This window comes from Hetaerina americana, unplaced genomic scaffold (assembly GCF_022747635.1).
Source record: "Hetaerina americana unplaced genomic scaffold, ioHetAmer1.1.p SCAF_3, whole genome shotgun sequence".
Classification (NCBI taxonomy): domain Eukaryota; kingdom Metazoa; phylum Arthropoda; class Insecta; order Odonata; family Calopterygidae; genus Hetaerina; species Hetaerina americana.
The window spans coordinates 39,616,114-39,635,043 of record NW_027286874.1 but is presented as its reverse complement, the minus strand read 5'-3'; the positions used below and the strand labels follow the sequence as shown (position 1 = coordinate 39,635,043).

The 18,930-nt window shown below is 36.0% G+C and overlaps 1 protein-coding gene across 1 annotated transcript in view; it reads right to left on the bottom strand.

Annotated features, from left to right (window-relative positions):
• Positions 1–10,486, bottom strand: part of unc80 (unc80, NALCN channel complex subunit) — a 136,408-nt gene extending 125,922 nt beyond the window's left edge. Inside the window, exons 1-5 of the mRNA XM_071588468.1 lie at positions 10,339–10,486; positions 9,587–9,707; positions 9,425–9,473; positions 2,438–2,464; positions 1,925–1,945 (exon numbers count right to left, since the gene is read on the bottom strand). Coding sequence (XP_071444569.1) covers positions 1,925–1,945; positions 2,438–2,464; positions 9,425–9,473; positions 9,587–9,672 — 183 coding nt within the window. The 5' untranslated portion in view covers positions 9,673–9,707; positions 10,339–10,486. The remainder of the gene's footprint in view (positions 1–1,924; positions 1,946–2,437; positions 2,465–9,424; positions 9,474–9,586; positions 9,708–10,338) is intronic.
• Positions 10,487–18,930: the final 8,444 nt, after the last annotated feature.

Here is an 18,930-nt window from a genome sequence, read left to right as displayed (position 1 = left end):
GGGAATTGATGACAGGGGCATTGAGTAAGGATACTGAGAAAAGGTTTGTCAAAACTTTGATATGGAACAAAGTTATGAATGGTGCGGAACATGGTCCTTGAAGTAGGATAATAGGCATGAATTGGAGGCTTTTGAAATGTGGGTGTGGAGTAAGTGAAGTGAATAGAAAGAAAAACAGTTGAGGAAGTGATGGGTATGGTGGGGGAAAAGAGAGGATTGATGGGAAAAATCATAAGGAAGCAGGAAAAATGGATGCGGAGCGTATTGATTGGCAAAGCAGGAAAAATGGATCCAAAGCATTGATTGAAGACTATGACAGGGGAAAGAATCTTAGGCAAAAGAGGAAGGGGCATGAATAGGACAGGGATGTTGGTTGGCTTGAAGGGAGAAAAGAAGTGTTTGGAGACAAAGAGGGGCTTTTTGTAGAGTAGGTTGTTGAGTTGTGCTTTGTTAGGAGTAACAAAAAATTTATTTGATGATTTTGTCCATTCAAAACCTTCCTTAACCTATTGCCTATAAAATGTGGTCTCCATTTATTACTCTGGAATTGCTCTTTCAGTGATTCTCTTTTTCTTCTTTTTGTTACCTCACTCCTCTTTTACCACTGTCTGGCAAGGCTATTGCTGATATGATATTTTGATCTGTCCCTTGGCATCTTAGATATGTACAAATGCTCTGTTCTGTTGTTCCTCAAAGAGTCTATTCAAAATTATCAATGGCTTTTTTTCTCCAAAAAATTTTCTCCTATGGCATATTATTTCCCTATCCAAATATGCTCAATGTCCTTCTTCCTTTCCATCTCTGACAGCCAGAATCCAGTCTCTGATTATAATTTTGCTCTCCCTTCAATTTGTACTCATCAATTTGTACTATCTGAGGTTATCTAGGTGTTCATTTACCAAATCCTCTTCTTTTGGTTTGGTGGTGGCACATGGAGTTTCATTTCAAATGTCTATGGACTTGCCTTCTAACTTGATCATCAAGATCCGCATAAACTTTAAATGTTCTTCCCCATTCTTATCCAGTTTGATGCCAACTCCTGGGTCAGGCTGTTTTCTGAGTAAATGTTACTTCATTTCCTTCAGAAGTGATCTGTCCCAGTTAATGATCATTGAGATTTCGGTTTTGTCATATGTATTTGTATAAGAATGAAAACTACTTCTTTTACTGACTGTGAGGGCTATAGATGGTGAAGAATAATAATGTCTATACACATTTGAGGAAATTTGTATTTATTTATTCAAAATGCTAGTCATCTAAAGTGTCCTCTAATGGGGAGTGTAATGCCTAGTTTTCAGGTTTCACATGATATAGAAAGAGCTCAAGTGAAAAGGGAAATGTTAGTACATATGCTTGCTCTATTCTCTCTACATATCTGCCATAAGAGTTTGTATGCCATGGTATGTGTATGCATCATATGGAGTGTAATAATTTTCAGTTTTGAGAGGGTTTTACAATGACCTGGAATATTATATTACCAATAATGTAGTCTATTGCAGATTTATTGTGGATATTCAATTCATGGCTATTTTCACAAAGATTTATCTTTTGTTTACTGACCCAGAGTATGATAAAAAACAGGAATACCCACTCTGATTTTCAATAGCTATCAAAATAATGAAATTAAGAATACAAAGTAACTTTCCACTGTTCTTTATTAGCGTACAACTGGTTTCAATGCTCAAGCATAGTACTTGATGATGACGCTTGAGCGTTGAAACCGGTTGTACGCTAATAAAGAACAGTGGAAAGTTACTTTGTATTCTTAATTTCATTAACATGAATTTCCACAAGGTTGAGCCAGAAACAATTGAATAGCTATCAAAATATTGAAAACCTTACGCATAATTATATGGATTTCACAAGAGAATCATTGAGTTAGTTTCTAAAGTTAGTTAAAGTGAGTAAAAATATTTTTACTTACTTTGCATGCTTCTTTTAATTCCTAGATGATTCAGACGATATGCATTGAAAAAGAGAGAAAAATGATCTGAGTTTTAAATATTATACAGATCTCTGCAAAAGAACTTTCATGTTATATGAAATTAATTATGGTATTATGGCTTAAACTACTTAAAGCATTTAAGTGGCAAATGGAGATGACTATAACACTTGTTAATCACTTGAGAGATGAATTGATTTCAATAGCTGCTTACCAGATACAAAGATTCTTTAGGTTTTTTATTGCCATCAAAATGTTATATATAGGTAAGCCAAAAATTAAATAAACAGTATAAAGTTTTATGTTAACACAGAGCATATTAAACACTTTAAGCTTCAGTTTGGTAGGCATTTATGTACAGCGTTTTATCATGATCAAAGCCGAGTTTTTATGTTTGAATAGTGAAGTGAAGGATGGAAGTTTTAAGCAAAGCTCATGCATGAATAAATTTATGCCAATGATTACAAATATCTTGATTTTTTACTGTACACTTACATGGTGGCCTGGAGCATGTTGACAGAACTAAACGAAACAAACATTAGGTTACTGGTGCACAGAGAACAAGGAAGAGTTCTTACATTTATGGATAGAATATTGAAATTTGACATCTCATTTTATTAGTTATTACTATACTATATGTACATACATTTTCTCTATTAATGAATGCAGAAAGTGCAATGCAACATATAAATAGCGATAACTGTCTTATTTCAGCAAAGGAGCAATTTACTCTCCAAATAATGGTCTAATTACCACAAACACTGAACACAAGTAAAAATTAAGTTGCAATTAAGATTATAATTTTCCGTAAAATATTAATGTAATTAGTTCAGAAAAAATTACAATAGTGGAAAGTTAATGTGCTGACTAATAATTGTCCAACTTTATGTTCTTTCATAGGCATGATTCAGAACTTTTCTGTATACATTGCTCACCTATTCCATAGTTGTGCTAAAAATTTTTTTTGTACTCAAAGGTTAGGCATGTTTCATAATAAATACACCTTTAAAAAGAATACAGTCAAAAACAGAATCTATTTCTCAATTTCAAGGGTAATTTTGGTCTTTGAGATACCTATAGGAAAAGCTAATCCATTAAGACCACCCATTTCATATCAATATTATGCCGGTGTTGTTATGAGAATGGACAAAAATTTACATTAACACCATGAAATTAAATATTATAAAAGGGAAAATTTATCATCTCACTATAAGTGCCTCAAGCACTGAGTGACCAGATACATAGTGCTGATTCAAATCTTGGTGGTGCCTTTGTTGGATAACACACCTGTTCCTCCAATTTGAAAATTGTGATTTTATGCCCATATGATTGGTAAAAGGTAGCAGTTTCCCCAGAAGGTAGTGATAGCCTATCTTCCTGGTAGATTCATATCAAATTTCCAAGGTGTTGGTAATTTATTGCATAAGTGCTGGGGCATAAGTGATTGCATAAGGCCAGTCTTGTGCGGGGGGGAGGTCAAGTTTTAACTTGGCACCTGAATTAACATTATGGAAAAAGACTAAACTGAAAACTACTTGTTGGTGGAAGGCACCCTAATTAAATATACATAAATTAAGTGGGAAATCATTTGAAGTACCCAATAGAAGAGTTACTCAATGCTGATATAAAAAGTGAGGAAAGCTGAGCATTAAAGGAAATTTCTTTGAAAATATGCCTGGGATGATAATATTTGTAAAAAAGTGTGAAATATTAAGAATATAAGCTAGACTGGTTACAGCACAAAGAGTTCTGAAAGAGAAAGAAACTTGAAAATAATATACTAGTACAAAAGTAAAACTAGAAGACAACATGGAAATGCTGTTCTGAGAAAAGGAAACAGCATAACCTTTGTAGAGGAGAAAGAATGCAACTTGCAACAAATAATACTGTAGCTAGGCAGATAACAGAAGGGAAGGGAAACTTTAATTCAGGTAGGAAATGTAACAGAATTCAGGAAGAACAAAATGAAAGATTTGAGTGACATTTTTCACTGTGCAACTTCTCAAATATGAGCTGTGGAAACTTTAAAACAGCATACAATGTTGGAGAGAAGCACTTGGGAAGAAAATGAGCAAGATATTTTATCACCACAGACACATGGGGAAAATGAAACAATGAGTAAAACATTGTCACATTCTAATGGCAGCAGGGAAAAGCACATAAAAAAGCACCATCCCACACATTACATAAAAAAATACTCTTTAAAAATAAAACGCTATATAAATTCACATTTGTATTTTTATGCTGTTTTTTGCCGGTTGTTCATTCTGGGCTTCAATTTCAACTCTGAGGATATAAATCGAAGAACTGCCGAAGATGCCGCGATATAATGTTTTTGTTTAACTCAGTTAACCTCTCAGAAAATAGAATTATGAAGCTTAATATGATTGCAATGATCCATATTCTTTGGATAAGTTTGAAGTCACTTTTGGAAATCAAGAAAGCGCATGGCACTCAGGACCTCTGCATGGGTTCACGAATTAGCCACTTCCCGCCAATTTGGCACGGTTGGGACTCAGCAAATTGCCCTAACTCCCCTCACCTAATAGCGTATTGAATGATATGTCTGCTGCTACTAGACTTTCCGTTTCATCTAGCTGAGCAGCCGAGTGAAAGTACTCGGCGAATATGCGGGAACGTACATACTACTTATGCGCACATGCATTAACCATCGGTGTGAGACCCATTTTTTGTTGCACCAAAGGGAAGTCGCCCTTTTCTAAGGTATGGCCACGTTCGGCAACGAGATAGGGGGTGAGGGGAAGTAGGGAAAGAAGCGATTCCGAAAGCGTCCAATGCCTATTCTTTCTCCCACAAATCCAAAGCACCAGGGATCTTATTTATACCACTAGCGCTCAACTTACAAAGTAGGTATTTGATGGGAAGAAAAAGTCCGATACCAGTCGCATATTGTATTAGGATTAGAATAAACTGAATTATCTAAATGAATTTAATAAGAGAAGGCACAGGTAGCGAATTAGGAACAATTACGTTTATCCTTGTTCCTTTCTAGACAGTAGGGATAGTTCTTGAAATATTTCCGGACTGATCTGAGAAAGGGGGCGATAAAGAATTGTTCATCTACGTTTATGGATAGAGAATAATTTAGAACTAAATTTTTGTGAAAGCGGCTAGTTCATTTTTAAAGGACTATATAATTGGTTACTAATGAATACAAATGTTTTTGTTTGGCAGCATTGCAGTCCTCCCCAAGCCCATTCGTTAAATATTCTTGGGAAAAGGGAAGAGATGACTCTTCCGTTGGAGAAAGAAAGTTTTTGTTCGGAATTCTGGAACATTTGGTCGTGTCTTGCAAGAAAGTTAACATTTGTCGTGTGCAGTCAGTGAAAAATAATCCTGTGCCCAAAACCCCGTTACGAAAACTCTGAACGAACAGAATCAGCGATTTTCTGGTACAACCACTCCTTTGACATATAACAGTAATATGATGTCGAGAAAATTAAGCTTTTGCGAGCAAGCGCATTCTCGGGGATCCCAAGAACCCACATTCGCTCACAAGCAAGCGAATGGAAAACATGTTTTACGTCTTGATTGCATTGTGTTTTGATAAATTAATATTTTTTCGACAATCAGAAAGTAACGGAAGGATTGGTAAAATTTTAACCACTCTATTCGGGCGGTTTATTTTACATTTTTCACCTGCTCAGGATTTATCAGTACACATTGTAAGGTGCCAGCTTATCAGCCATTCAGTCGGTTACCTCAAGGATGCAAAGTTAAAGTTGGAAATGTTTTTGTATTTTCATTTTTTAGATTTCACCCGTTCTTACAATTTATTTAGATCATTTTATATTGACGAAAATTTTATTATCTTTATTTTTTTGAGACTTTTTGAGGAAGTCACCCGTTTCTCTGTTTATGAAAAGCTTACTTTCTACTAACTCGACCGCACTGTCTTTTTCGGTAGTGAAGCGTTAGGAAGGAAAAATATATCTTCTTGACTTTTCTACTTTAGACACTGTTTAGGTTTTGATTTTCAAATTTCCGAGCCAGTTTTAAATGATTGAGTGGGTGAACTTAAAGAGAGAGTTTGGATGCAGTCATAAATGAAGAATTTTCTTTTTAGAAAGAGAATTTTCCATAGATTGTTTTATTATAAGTTGCATTAACACGATTTCCTTGGCCATTTGCGGAATTATAACAGGTGGATACAATAATAGAAGTAACGCAAATGTGGAGAGGAAGACATCGACATCGCCATCAACTTGACTTGGAATATTAGGAATTCATTATTTAGCGTTGTGCGAGATGAGTTATATTTTGTTCTTAAGTGCCCTCTATATTGTACAATAATAATGTGACTGAAAAAATCTCCCACCTACTGCCATCTAACAAGGTAAATCGGCATCCTAACCATGTTTCTCTTATCGCGTGGACCCTTTGGGTTCCCGTCTCCCCCTCCCTTTCGGTTCCCGTCTCCTCCACGAATTGCGTTGTCATCTCATTTTTGGTTATCAGTTGTCATATTTCTCATAGTAGTAGTAATGAATATATTCGGCTACCCGAGGGGGATCGAGATGGTGCGGGGGCTAACGTACTGGCTTCCCACCGTGAGGGCGCGGGTTCAAATCCCGGCGGTGTTGAATATTTTTCAGAGGTATCTCGATCCCTACTTGAGGTGCTTTGTGGAGGGCACTTTGAGTGAGTACGCCGTCCGTCGGATGGGACGTTAAACTGCGGACCCCTTGGCGCCTTTCGTAAAGAGTAGGCTAATGCCGACGCCGGGTTTCTCTCCACCCTTCATCCTTTCCTGTCCATCCCCTATGGCGCAAATGACCTTAGCTGTCGGTCGCCTCCCCTCAAAACTACTACTACTACTACTCGGCTACCCGAGAAGTAGCGAAATTAATAATGAAAATCGTTGAATCACTTCATCAGGTAGGGTAATGAAATCAATAATTAATTATAAACGAAATAATTATTTGCAGCATATCGTATTTTGTAAGATTTATTTTTATAGCCGAAAACAATGAATGACTCGACAACCTTAAGTAAACACAGCATCACTTACAGAAGATTCGAACGTCTTCAAAAGAAGCTTTTGATTGTTAATATTTTATTTTGGTACGGTATAGCTGATTAAATTTTAATTGACTTGAAGTATATCGAAGGCAATGGACAAGAAAAGTTTTCTCGCTGCATAGTGAATTGATCACTTAAAATTTCTCCGAAATGAAAAACTTCAAGTTATTTGCATTTCAGCTATATTTTGTGGAAAAAAAACAAATTAATTTTCATAAAAAACCATCTATAATGTATGTACGCTGTATAATGTAATGAGTAGATAAGACTCACTGCATGGAAACAATAGTTATTCCTCACCGTGCGAAGTGGACATTTTCTTTGGGTAAATTGATTAATATGTATTATTCAAAGACCGAGTTACCAAAGTAGGGTGTTAACATTGACCAACGTTAGATATGCAGTATTGCGCGGACAAGCGCGGTTGTTCGCTCCGTCAGGGAAGAGTGCCAAATATTTGTTCCGCGTAGAAGCGATTCTCAATTTGTGACCTCATTTTAATCGGGTGTTGAGGTGACAGGTTCGGTTATCATGTCACGTGAGTGTTTTTGAATTTTCTGTATGCCCGTGGCAATCAATAAAATTTGAATTAGAGAAAACTTTGATGAGTAATTTTCATTTTTTATATTTTTTAATTGAAACTAGAGATTAAACTTTGAGTTCATTTGAAATTGTTATAAATTCGATGAATACCTGAGGAATTTGAAAGCGCAATAGAATTTCATTCAAGCGAATGCACGTGAGATTCACGGGTGGGTAATAGAATAAAATACATACGGTTACGCTGATTAAGTTTTTTTAAAGACTAGATCAATGAAAATCCGAACCATTTTTTCCATACTGTAAAATCTACTTTTTCTCCTGATACACAAACAAAATCCCAATAGAAACATATTTACATTCACGAGTTACAGCGAAATATATAGAAAACTAACGATTAAGCCATCTTAAAGATACCTCTAAAGTTGTTCATGACAATCGCCATGCCATTACCGCACATTCTCTTCATCCTTGCCATAACTATTTTTTCTCCCCTGTCCCATGTCGCTGACTTTTGGGCGACCCTTGAAATTTTATTCAGTTCAGTAAGTCCTCAACTTATTTGACAATAGACTACCGATACAGAGAAGTAGCTGACATATGCTCGTTAAGCGTACTCTTGACAATTCTGGAAAATAGATATTCTCACTTTTGCCAAGTGATTGTAATGGGGCGGAAATAAATTATATATATATATATATAATTAAATCAATCAATAACCAACTGTTACTGCTAAATAATCTTGTGAGATTATTTTGATTTACATTTATTCTTCTGCTTAGATTTTACGTTTAAATTTCTCTACATGATTTTCTACAGTTATTATCTTTTTCTTCTATTAGCACATTACATAATGGTGTACAATAAATCGTTAAATTTTAAAATGATTTTTAATATTAGGTAACCACGGGGTATCATGTATAGTTGCATTTTTAATTTCAATTTAATGAGCATCCTGTGAGTAGTTACCAATGTCATAGCTCATTTATTTGATAATTCGTAAGAGGGTTAAAGAATAAACTATGGATAAATCAAATGTTGCTCAATGATTTGGCAACGGCACTTGGAACTGTGTGGAGTTAATGTTGTCGAGTTGACCGTTGATTACTATGTTGGTATGTATACCTGAAATGCTAAAATGTTAACGCTGGAAGGAAATGAAAATTACGCCGCAGACAACTTTTAAATACTAGAAAGAACAATCAATATAGTTTTAAGCAAATAGTATACAGCATTTACACAGTCTTAAGAAGCTTAAGCAGCGTTACATTCATTTAGGCTTTTTCAGTTCACCAATTTCAATTGCACAGGCATCACCTGAAATTTCAACATGCCATTCATCGGCGTTGTTAATTTGATTTACGGAGTATGTACACATTATCACCTGAACTTGGAAATATTTAGGTAACTTCTGGAAGAGGATTTTTTATATGGTTCATTTGGGATAAGTTATATATCTTAATAATGAAGCAAGGATTGAGCAACTTTTAGCTCGTAGCCATCACCCGCCTTGTGCTGTATTCATTTGGTTGCTTTGTGGTGAAATTGAACGACATGCTTTAAAAAAATGAGATAAAAGATTTAGAAAAGGACGGGTAGATATTCATGAATTGGTATAGTGACCCCAAATTTCATCTTACACTGTTTTAAAAAATAACTGAAATAATTTATTTTCCTATTAGATGGTTAGAAAAGATAAAATTTTATATCACTTAAAGCCATTGTTTTTTTAAATAATAACTCATAGGTAATTTAAAATTGTAACCTATTTAGCATTTCAAACGAGAATATTTATTGGGAAGCCTGATAATGCGGCCGAAATAATAGACTTGAAAGCATTTCTATTTACTACACCGATACATAGTATTTATGCATTCAAATATCATGAACATAACTTACCATACAAGAAGCTTCATGAAGTTTTCCCAATTTAGGCCTAATGAAAGGACTGAAAGTAAATAGCACAATCAAAAAATCAATTTATTTGAAGAATTGAAAATTTATGTGACTCTCTTTGGACTAAGCAGTGGTAAAAAATAATGCGTCCATCATACAACTCACCTGGTTTGTCTCCACAGAAATATCTGAATTGGAATTGGAAGTGCTTGGTCATTAAAGCTGTCATCATAGGAACTTCTCCGTTCCATGTTAAAGGGTGCAGTATTTACTTGAGCTCAGAAATCTAGGAATTTGAGATAATCGTAGGACATTTAAAACTTTATGTAAAAAGTTTAACAGAAAATTATTTTCGTCATAACGTTCCACTCATCCAACGGGAATCAATTGATTTACCAGTAAATTGAACCATGAGATTTACCTTGGGTGATTACTAATTACTCGGATATGTTTTTCGTACATATATAAGTACATTCAACTCAATGACATGGTAAATTCCTTTCGATTCAATATCTATATGCCGAACGCCGAATAAAGGCGCACTGCCAATATCGCCTTAAATATCTACCCGAAGCGCCCGGAACTAAAGGAGAGCGACTACTCTCCCGGCAGAGGGTGGGCAGCTGGGAAACGGGACGGGGGAGGAAGACCTGACGTTCAGTCATCGCTACTGCGCGATACCATTTTTTCATGCTTCACAGTAATCACCGACCACAATGAGGGGTTAATGCCCGTGACAGTGATCACTGTGACCGTTGGAAATATTATGACAAAGGATCAACCAACGATTGAACGGCACCGTTTGTTGCTCATTTCGGACGTCAGGTTTCAGTAGGAACACTACACGGCGGGAATGCGTGATTATTTCATGATCGAAAGTGGCACACTACGAGAGCTACACATTAAACAGAACTTACGATAAGGAAATCGATCAGTGCAGGTGAGGCAAATTGAGGGGGAAGATTTAGTACGCAGATATATTAGAACTGGCCATATCGCAGCGCGGGGGGCTGCTTCTTCTCTTCATTGATCTTCGCGTCAAACCCATTCGCTCCTCACCTGGCTCAGTCCCCGTTACGCCTTCCCGAGGTTTCGGCTCATCACAAAATGCTGGAGGGATGCTGGAGCGGCATTTCCCGAACGCTTACGGAAACACCCGATTGGGGTGTTAGGATTGCTGGATAACAGCTGACACGAATTTTCCCACCCTGTCTCCAAGCGAACAATTGTAGCTCTATGAAATTTTACTCATGAATTACTGTTGGATTTTAAACTATTTCTTTCATTTGCTGCCTATTTAAGTACTAAATAAAGCTCCCTCTTACGATGAATTTGATTCTTTAGAAAAGTTACCTTTTTCATGAAATATATTTTTACAGTATTACTATTGCGATCTCATTCTTTTACATGCGTACTTTCATGATGTATTTATGGCGAGAGTAACATTTTAAAGAATAGACATTTTTACCTGCATAATAATGTACGTGGCCTGCATAATAGTGTACGTGGCCTGCATAATAGTGTACGTTAGCATTCATTAAGTAACCTTAATGAATGCCAACGATCAATATTATATTTTTAAACTTTGTTTTGAAGATTAGGTAGAGATGAATATGCCCGATAATAGTGCTAAGGGCAAAAGTCTCCAATTAGTTAAAAAAACATAAAAAGGGGCCAGCATCCAATATATGTGCGTTTATGTTGGGTGTATCAGGTGGATTTATAATGAGGAAACACTAACAGAGTTCTATTAATTATGTAACTTATTTTTGGCAACTGCCACGTTAATAAGAGTTTTTTTCCTGTACTGTATTGATCTCCCATATATTATGTTTAAATAGATCTCCGTTTTAAACCAAAACCAGCAATCCATGCAAAGAACAACGAAATCTGAAAAAAATCTTCAAGAAAAGAAGACAGAAATGAATGTTAAAATGTATATTTTCGATATCATACAGAATTATATTTCATAAGTTTTACATAACCATTATGTAATTGTATATATTCCACAACACAATATAAATCTGTAAAGCTTTACCGAACTAAAGCAATTTATTTTTCGTTGTCATTATTGTCATCGAAAAAAAGCAAATACATTGTTCTTTTTCATTGGTTGCAACTTTGGCTCGGAATTCATGCATCATTCATTCCTCACCTGGGAACTTCATTTAGGAACCTCACTTTCATTTAGAATATGAAGTTGTCCCCTGATCGTCACTTCATATCTAAAGTAAACAAACTACGAGCTTGTAAGGTTATCTAACCACCAGATTAAGGGAGCATGTGGGGGGTTACACCTTATAGATTACGGTTTTTCACGTTAGCTCCCCTATGTCCAGCGTTAAAATTCTGCATGCTACATAAAATTCTGTGCCATATGGAACTTTTTCCTCTCTCTTTGATTGTGCATGTACAATTTTTACAAAAGTACATTCAAACATCACGCGTACTATTGATTTTCAAGTCCATAATCAGGAAAAATTTACTTTTACCTAATATTTCTCGGAGTTGAACTTCCTATTTGGTAAAAATTAGCGAATTAATTTATACATACATGAATTATGAGGCTCTAGAAGTCATATTTACATATACTCTGCAAGCTCTCTGGCGATATATGGCGCCAAAATGGGTTATTCAATAGTTATGAAAGATTTTAGGGATTGATTTAATTTGTAATAATTTTCTAAATTATGCCCTTAATACCGCTTTTAAAGATGTGCGTCACATTTGGTATTTTATGGTATTTAGGTAGTCTGCTTTTTAGGTACTGTGGTGGGTAATGTGCCCCTCCGTTGTCCAAAAGTTCCGCAGTTTTAAGTACCGCACGGAGCACGGTTATTGTGTCACTCCGTGGGGAGGGGAGATTGAAACCTTTGAGGAAACTGATCGACCCAAAACAGGTTTATTGCGATCCCAGTGGACACATTGGACTTGACCGGAAGGAAAGAGATATTATGCCATACAGCAAGATTTCCATAACCATTTGGAGAGCGCCGAATGCCCCTTTCTATCTGTGGATTGAGAATACCTCTGGCCGTTGCCGCTTCCACCTCTCAACCATATTCAATATCGATCAATATGATCAATGTATGCTAGATCTCAAAAATTACTTAATGAAATCGAGAGGGAACGCCATGCACACACATAAATGCACATACACTTTTCTCTTTTTTACCTCTGTCGACGAAGTCAGTAGTTTCATGCGTTGTTAACTTCAGTTAAAGAAAATCTATATGCTTTCATCCACTACCCGAAGATTTAATACGATCTAAAATGGTACAGTATTTTAAGATTATGTAGTATTTCATTATTCAGTCATTGATATCATTGATAGTATTTCATGGACAGACTTAATGTTTGGTGCTGATTTAGTTATGATGGCAAATATAATTGTGTGATCTACCTCAATTATTCCATTGCTGTTTTATTTTGAAGCGCTTAAACATAAATTTATCTAAATTTAAACACCTAATAAGTTTCATTGACTAAGTTCTAAACCGATGTTGTAATGGTTTCTATACCCCTCAAGTATAGGCTTTCATGATCACTTTAATGTTTTTCGGGTTTCATAACTTGTTTAAAGTGTTCACTCAAATTGATCTATTCTTTCGCCTTAGTTCTTAGTGATTATTTGTACATGAGTTATAAATAAACAAAGGTATTATTACCACTGTGGGAAATTAAGAAAAATAGGTATTGCATTCCTACAGTCTAAGGTGTCCCAGCGGGGGCACCAGAGGCTGTAGGAAGGCAGTTATCTTAACTGTCCGAATTGTGAAAACTCCTTGTTCATCAAGAATCGTGTTTTTGTGGAATATTTTTGATAGGAAATATAACGGCAATTGATTAGAGAATCTATTACGAGCGAATTAAGAGAATCTATTTTCAGTATTGAGGATGCTATTAGTACTTGAGAATCTAAGCGCTTCTGCGATTGAAAACTTCATAAACTACAAGGCCTGTCCCGAAAGTAGTATGACTTATTCTTTCCCGGATAGACGGACGGAAGGGCGGCGGTTTTTCTGGCTTGGTTCGAGCAAGGGGAGTCTGAGGAAAGAGTTAAGGCCAGTTACAGTGGGCTCCCAGCCTTTGCGTAGTGCTCATCATTCGTTTTCGAAACCTCTATAACGTGACCTTGTTACGCTCCGTCATGAACCGGTTATTGAAACAGCGCTACGCCATCAAAGTTTGCGTGAAACTGGGCAAAACTGGGAAAGAGATTCATGACATACTCAAGACAGCTTATGGTGCACTCCCCATGGGTAGATCGCCTGTGTTTGAGTGGCACAAGTTGCTTTGGAAGGGTTGAAAAGATGTTGAAGACGCCAGACGTTTAGGACGTCTTTTGACCTCAAAAAAGTGACGAAAAACTTACAAGTGCGAATGATTAGTTGGACAGGAATTGCAGATTAAGTGTTCGTATAGTTTCTGATGAAATTGACTCCTTAAAGTGATGTGCATCGTTTTGTAACCAAAAACATGGGCATGATAAAATTGTGTGCAAAGTTGGTGCCGCGAGTGCTCTCGGACGAACAAAAGGAAACTCACGCCCGGATCTGTTAAGAGCTTCTCATACAGCCCAAACGTTGGCCCACCAAATTTCTTCCTCTTCTCCCCCTCAAATCCGTGTTGAAAGGACGTCACCTTGGCTTGTTGTAAGCGTTACAATAGGCCGTGATGAGGGAGCTTAGCAGCATTCCGGGTGCCGCCTTCCAGAAGGCTTACGAGGCGTGGAAGACCCGCTGAAAGGGGTGTGTGAATGCACAAGGGTGCTAATTTGAAGAATTTTGAGTGAATGTATCAATTATAGCCACAAATGTTTTTTAATTGACTCAGTCCTACTACTTTTGGGACAGACCTTCTATTTTTTCCAGAATCAAACAAATATAACGTAACTTTAGTTTCAAGAAAGACTAAGATTTAAAGATTCCTCTTTTTAGCATTTAATGAGTTTTTCTTTAATATTTCCATTAATAATTAACTGACGAGCAGATGCACCTTTGTTTTTCGTCCGTTGGTTTTCATTTCATTTTTTCCCAATGGCAAGTCAGTTGATATAGTAAATCACGGCGTTTGCATAATCTGAGTAATGAAATAAAGGTTTGAATAGAGCTTTTATAAAAATATGTTAACATTTTAAAGCTTATTACAATCTCGTGTGAGGTTTATTTAAAGGTTCTGTTAGGCTTATAATCGCTTGCTCATCTGAACTTCGTATTAGTAATGAGAATTACAATTATGTTTATTTAGGGCAGATCGACAAAATGAATTGGTTTTTGCTGTAACGATATCAATGCTTACTTTTTTGATTCTGTGTCACCTTCTCCATCAAGTAAGTTTTGTTTAATAATATTCTATGCTAGAAAAAGCACAAATGTCGATGGTGGATTTTAATCTTAAAAGTTCACATAATTAGAGCCATTTGCATTAGTTGCCATCAACAATGAAAGCAAACGAAAATAAACAATCGCTGAAAAGCCGTGGTGAGAAAATTTACCGTGAAGCGGCTGATTGTATTTCAAAAGAGTATCATATGATTACCCATCGAAATGAGTTAAACATGCAATAGTATTTAATATTGAAGAATGGAGAGCACAAGAAAGACAACACCCCGAAGTCAAAGGAATTAGATTTGTGACTTCTGGGGTTATAAATTGTAAATAAACTCACAAGAGAAGCAGCGATTCGTGGTAAGAGATATATGAATTTTTCAGAAATAATAGTTATTTTTTAGAAATATATTTTTGTTACCATAGGGCCTAGAAAATAGTTAACATTTTGAACATTAATACGACCATGGAAGAAAAAATGTGCATATTACGTTATTTCTTTGTAAACAGTTACTAAAAAAATGGAAGCAGAAGACCAAAAATTACACTCAGAGACGGATGATGATAACTTACTTCCAGTTATCCCAAATGAAGCCTCATCAATAGTAAATGCACGGCTGAAGGAGTCAGAATTTGGAGGTTTGTACCAGGATATAGATTGCTCCACATTAGCTGCTTTCGTATGACGCTATTGGCGAAAAACATGAACATATGTTTTGCACGTTTCATGTAAATGTATGAGTAGCTTTGTCCGTGATTTTTTAAATACTTTTTGAATAGTTAAAGACCAACTGGAAAATGCAACTGAAAACTCGGAGCTGGATTATCATGGCTTACTCCCGGAGTGTGTTTCGGAGGAAAGGATGAATAGGACCGACGGACATTTAATTTCCGCAGATGAATGTTCATCCTTGAAGGAAGTGGAAGATACCTCAAAAGTATTTCATAAAAATGCTCTGCAAAAAGAGGGTAATAAATATTTCTTTCAATTTTTAAAAGTGCACGTAAATGTTATGTGACAACGATGCAATCATGAAAGATTGTTTTAATCATAAGAATGGATAGATTTTTCATTAAGGTTTTAAATGTCACTAAGTAAATCATGATAAGAGGCGATATGAAGGATTGGAAAAGATTTTGTAGCTCTTTACCCTTATGGCATATTCCTGGAATGAAATCAACAGTGAATCTCAGTAAGCTAAATCAATAACCCTTTTCAAAAACCAAGCATTTTGCTGAATGACTACCGTGACTCAATGCCCTGAGATATGCTTGAACGTGAAAAAAGTGGTCATTGGCATTAATATATAGTAATTTATTAATATGTGTGTTGGTTTATTTTCCACAAAATGGTATTCAACCGTATTATTTTTTAATATAAGTGCTTGCACAAAATATTCTCATATTTTTGCCTGCTTCAATTCATTTCATTACAACATACTTAGAAAAGAATTTTAAAAAAAATCCATAATGCCATGTAAGATTCTCTAAATGAACTACTTTCCTTTACTGACACACACATACACACACACATGTATACACTAATATAGGTATTCCAGCTATAAATTCTTCAATCAGTCTAAATGTATCATTATATTACGCCATAAAAATGGCTAACACTTCTTACTGACTGGAATTGATTGGGGGGATACACAGGATTGAGAAGGGAATACTTTACTACCCCTGAAAATCGTTAATAAAATATTAACGAAAAAATGTTAACAATATACAGCTTGTTAAATTTTCACTTCTGAAATCAAAGAAGTATATTTCCATTTGGAAGCAGAAAGAAACTTCGCGAAGGTTCCAAAATTTCGAGCTATTTGTTTGCACAACAGGAGAATCCGATGTGGAGCAGAGCGGTAGCTTGAGGGAGCTATTTTTAAACTGATGGTTGTTCCTCTAGGCCACACACCATACAGTGGCTTCTATTAATTCAGTGACTCTGTGGTTCCTACCTCCGTTCTACTCTTCGTGGACTAACGATACTAGGCTCACTTAACCATGACAGATTGTATTCTAATGCTCCTTATGAAAACGTTACTCCAAACTTTCACACGGCTAGTTGTGCGCAAATTTTGGCGATTTCTGAGAGTAGTCTATGTTCTTGTGTTAATTTACCACATATGTTTGCAACCATTCATATTTCAAATTAAATTGTGAATTTTCGACAAAAAATTGATTAGGCAAGTTATTAGTAGGAATCATAACAAAGTTTGATTTGTTTGTTAATCCTCAAATTAATTTTACAAAAATGTTAAAGTGACATTCAAAGGAAATATTATATAAGATATTATGATTCTATTATAACTCGACGAAAACTTCCATACATTTTGGTTAATATTTTGATTCAGAAAAAACTGCTAGATAAACTGTAAAGTTAAATATGAAGTTTGGAATCGGGCATTTATTCATAAAATTCCTAAAAATGACAAATAGAATTAATTAACGCGTCGAAGATCTCGTATTAAATTACTAAAAGTGACGAATTTTTTTTGGAAATTTTTATTGAGTCTCATTTGAGGGTCTTGTGGGGGCAATAAAAACCAAAATGCCCACTTTTGGGAGGGACTTCAAACATCGTGAGCAAAAAGTATTTCTTCCAAAAAATGTCTTCAAAGCAGTTTTTAGGTGAATCTTTTATTCTGCGCATTAATATTCTTGTTCATATTTTCGTCAATTTATTAATAAGTGACTAGGATAGTCAAAGAACATAGAGGAAAGGTCTTGCCAACCTTGGGGTTGTTATATATTTAATGTCAAGCACAGTTGTTTGTTTGGAACTCCGTTAATGGAGTCTTAATTGAACTAGAGAGCTAAAATTAGCCTTTTTGGAAGGGTGGCAACATATACCTATGTTTATTCCAATGAACTGTGCAAATGAGCATCAAATAGAGTTAACTTTGTCGGTGCTTCATCATTTATGTAATAATTAAGTGCCAACATTTATTTTATCCATGATTTTAACCAATGACTATCTTAAATATTTTAGGCGAAAGAAACGTAAAAATGTTCAATATTTTACCACAAGATTTATATGATTGCTGCAAACATGGTTAGGCTTAAGATCATGTCTACAGTCGGTAAAAATATAAAAATTGAGGAAGGGAAGAATATGTGGAGAAAATTAGATCACTGTTTTACACCGACATTGAAACAAATATGTACAAGGAAATATGGCATAAGATTGCTGAGCTCATTGCTCTTTTTTACATGAACATTCGTAGTTTCTGCTTGAAGTAGACGTCAAACAATATTCAAACAGGCAAAGGGCGAGCACTGAAAAAAACGTTTCGATAGAATATGATTCGCGTTACGAATACAGTAGGACACATATTGGACAATTCATGACAAAACCGAATCTTACCCTGAAAGTGCAAGCTTAGGTTAAAATATGTCGCGCCGTAATTAGGGGAGAGAAATACGACATATCCTTGAAAGTGGAATATAAGGGAAAATTTAGAATTCATCACCTTTGAGTATACTATATCGTGTCATATATGATACATACACGTACACATATACTTACACATATGTATGTATATAATATTATTTAAGGAAGAACGGAAATAATTTATGTGATAGCCAATTCTACCTGGCATAAATCTCTGTTGGGAGATTTAAGAAGCTGTACACATCATCTTTTCATTTCCATGGAAACATTTTTATGAATGTATTTTACGTGATTTACACAATGTCAACCTGATGGCGATGTCAACATACACTTTAATGCAGATGAGCAAGAGATGAATTCGACCTCACTTCGGAATATTCCTTCGAACCAGCTATCTACTATTTGCAATGGAGGAGCCTTCAGTAAGGGGGATTCCGTGGGGACGGACATCTGCCGAGCTGACAAACTCATCAGGCGGGTCCGGGACATGTCCACCCAGTCTAGATGTGACGAAAGCGAGCATAACGTCTCTGGCCGTGAGATGGAGGACGGGGGGGTCCTTCATTCCACCAGCAAGTGCGAGTTCGAGGGGTTCGGCAACTCCAGCGAATGCCAGTTGTTCACGCCCATCGAGAAGGAGTTAAAGAGGCTACTAGAGGAGATTCGAAACATCGAATTCAGAAGCGGGCAAGTGGCAATAGAGGTGGAAAGCGTGAATGCCAACGGCGCCCTGCGCTTGAAGGAGGAGGTTGTGATCGGGGAGGGAGGTGACTGCAGCGCCAGGG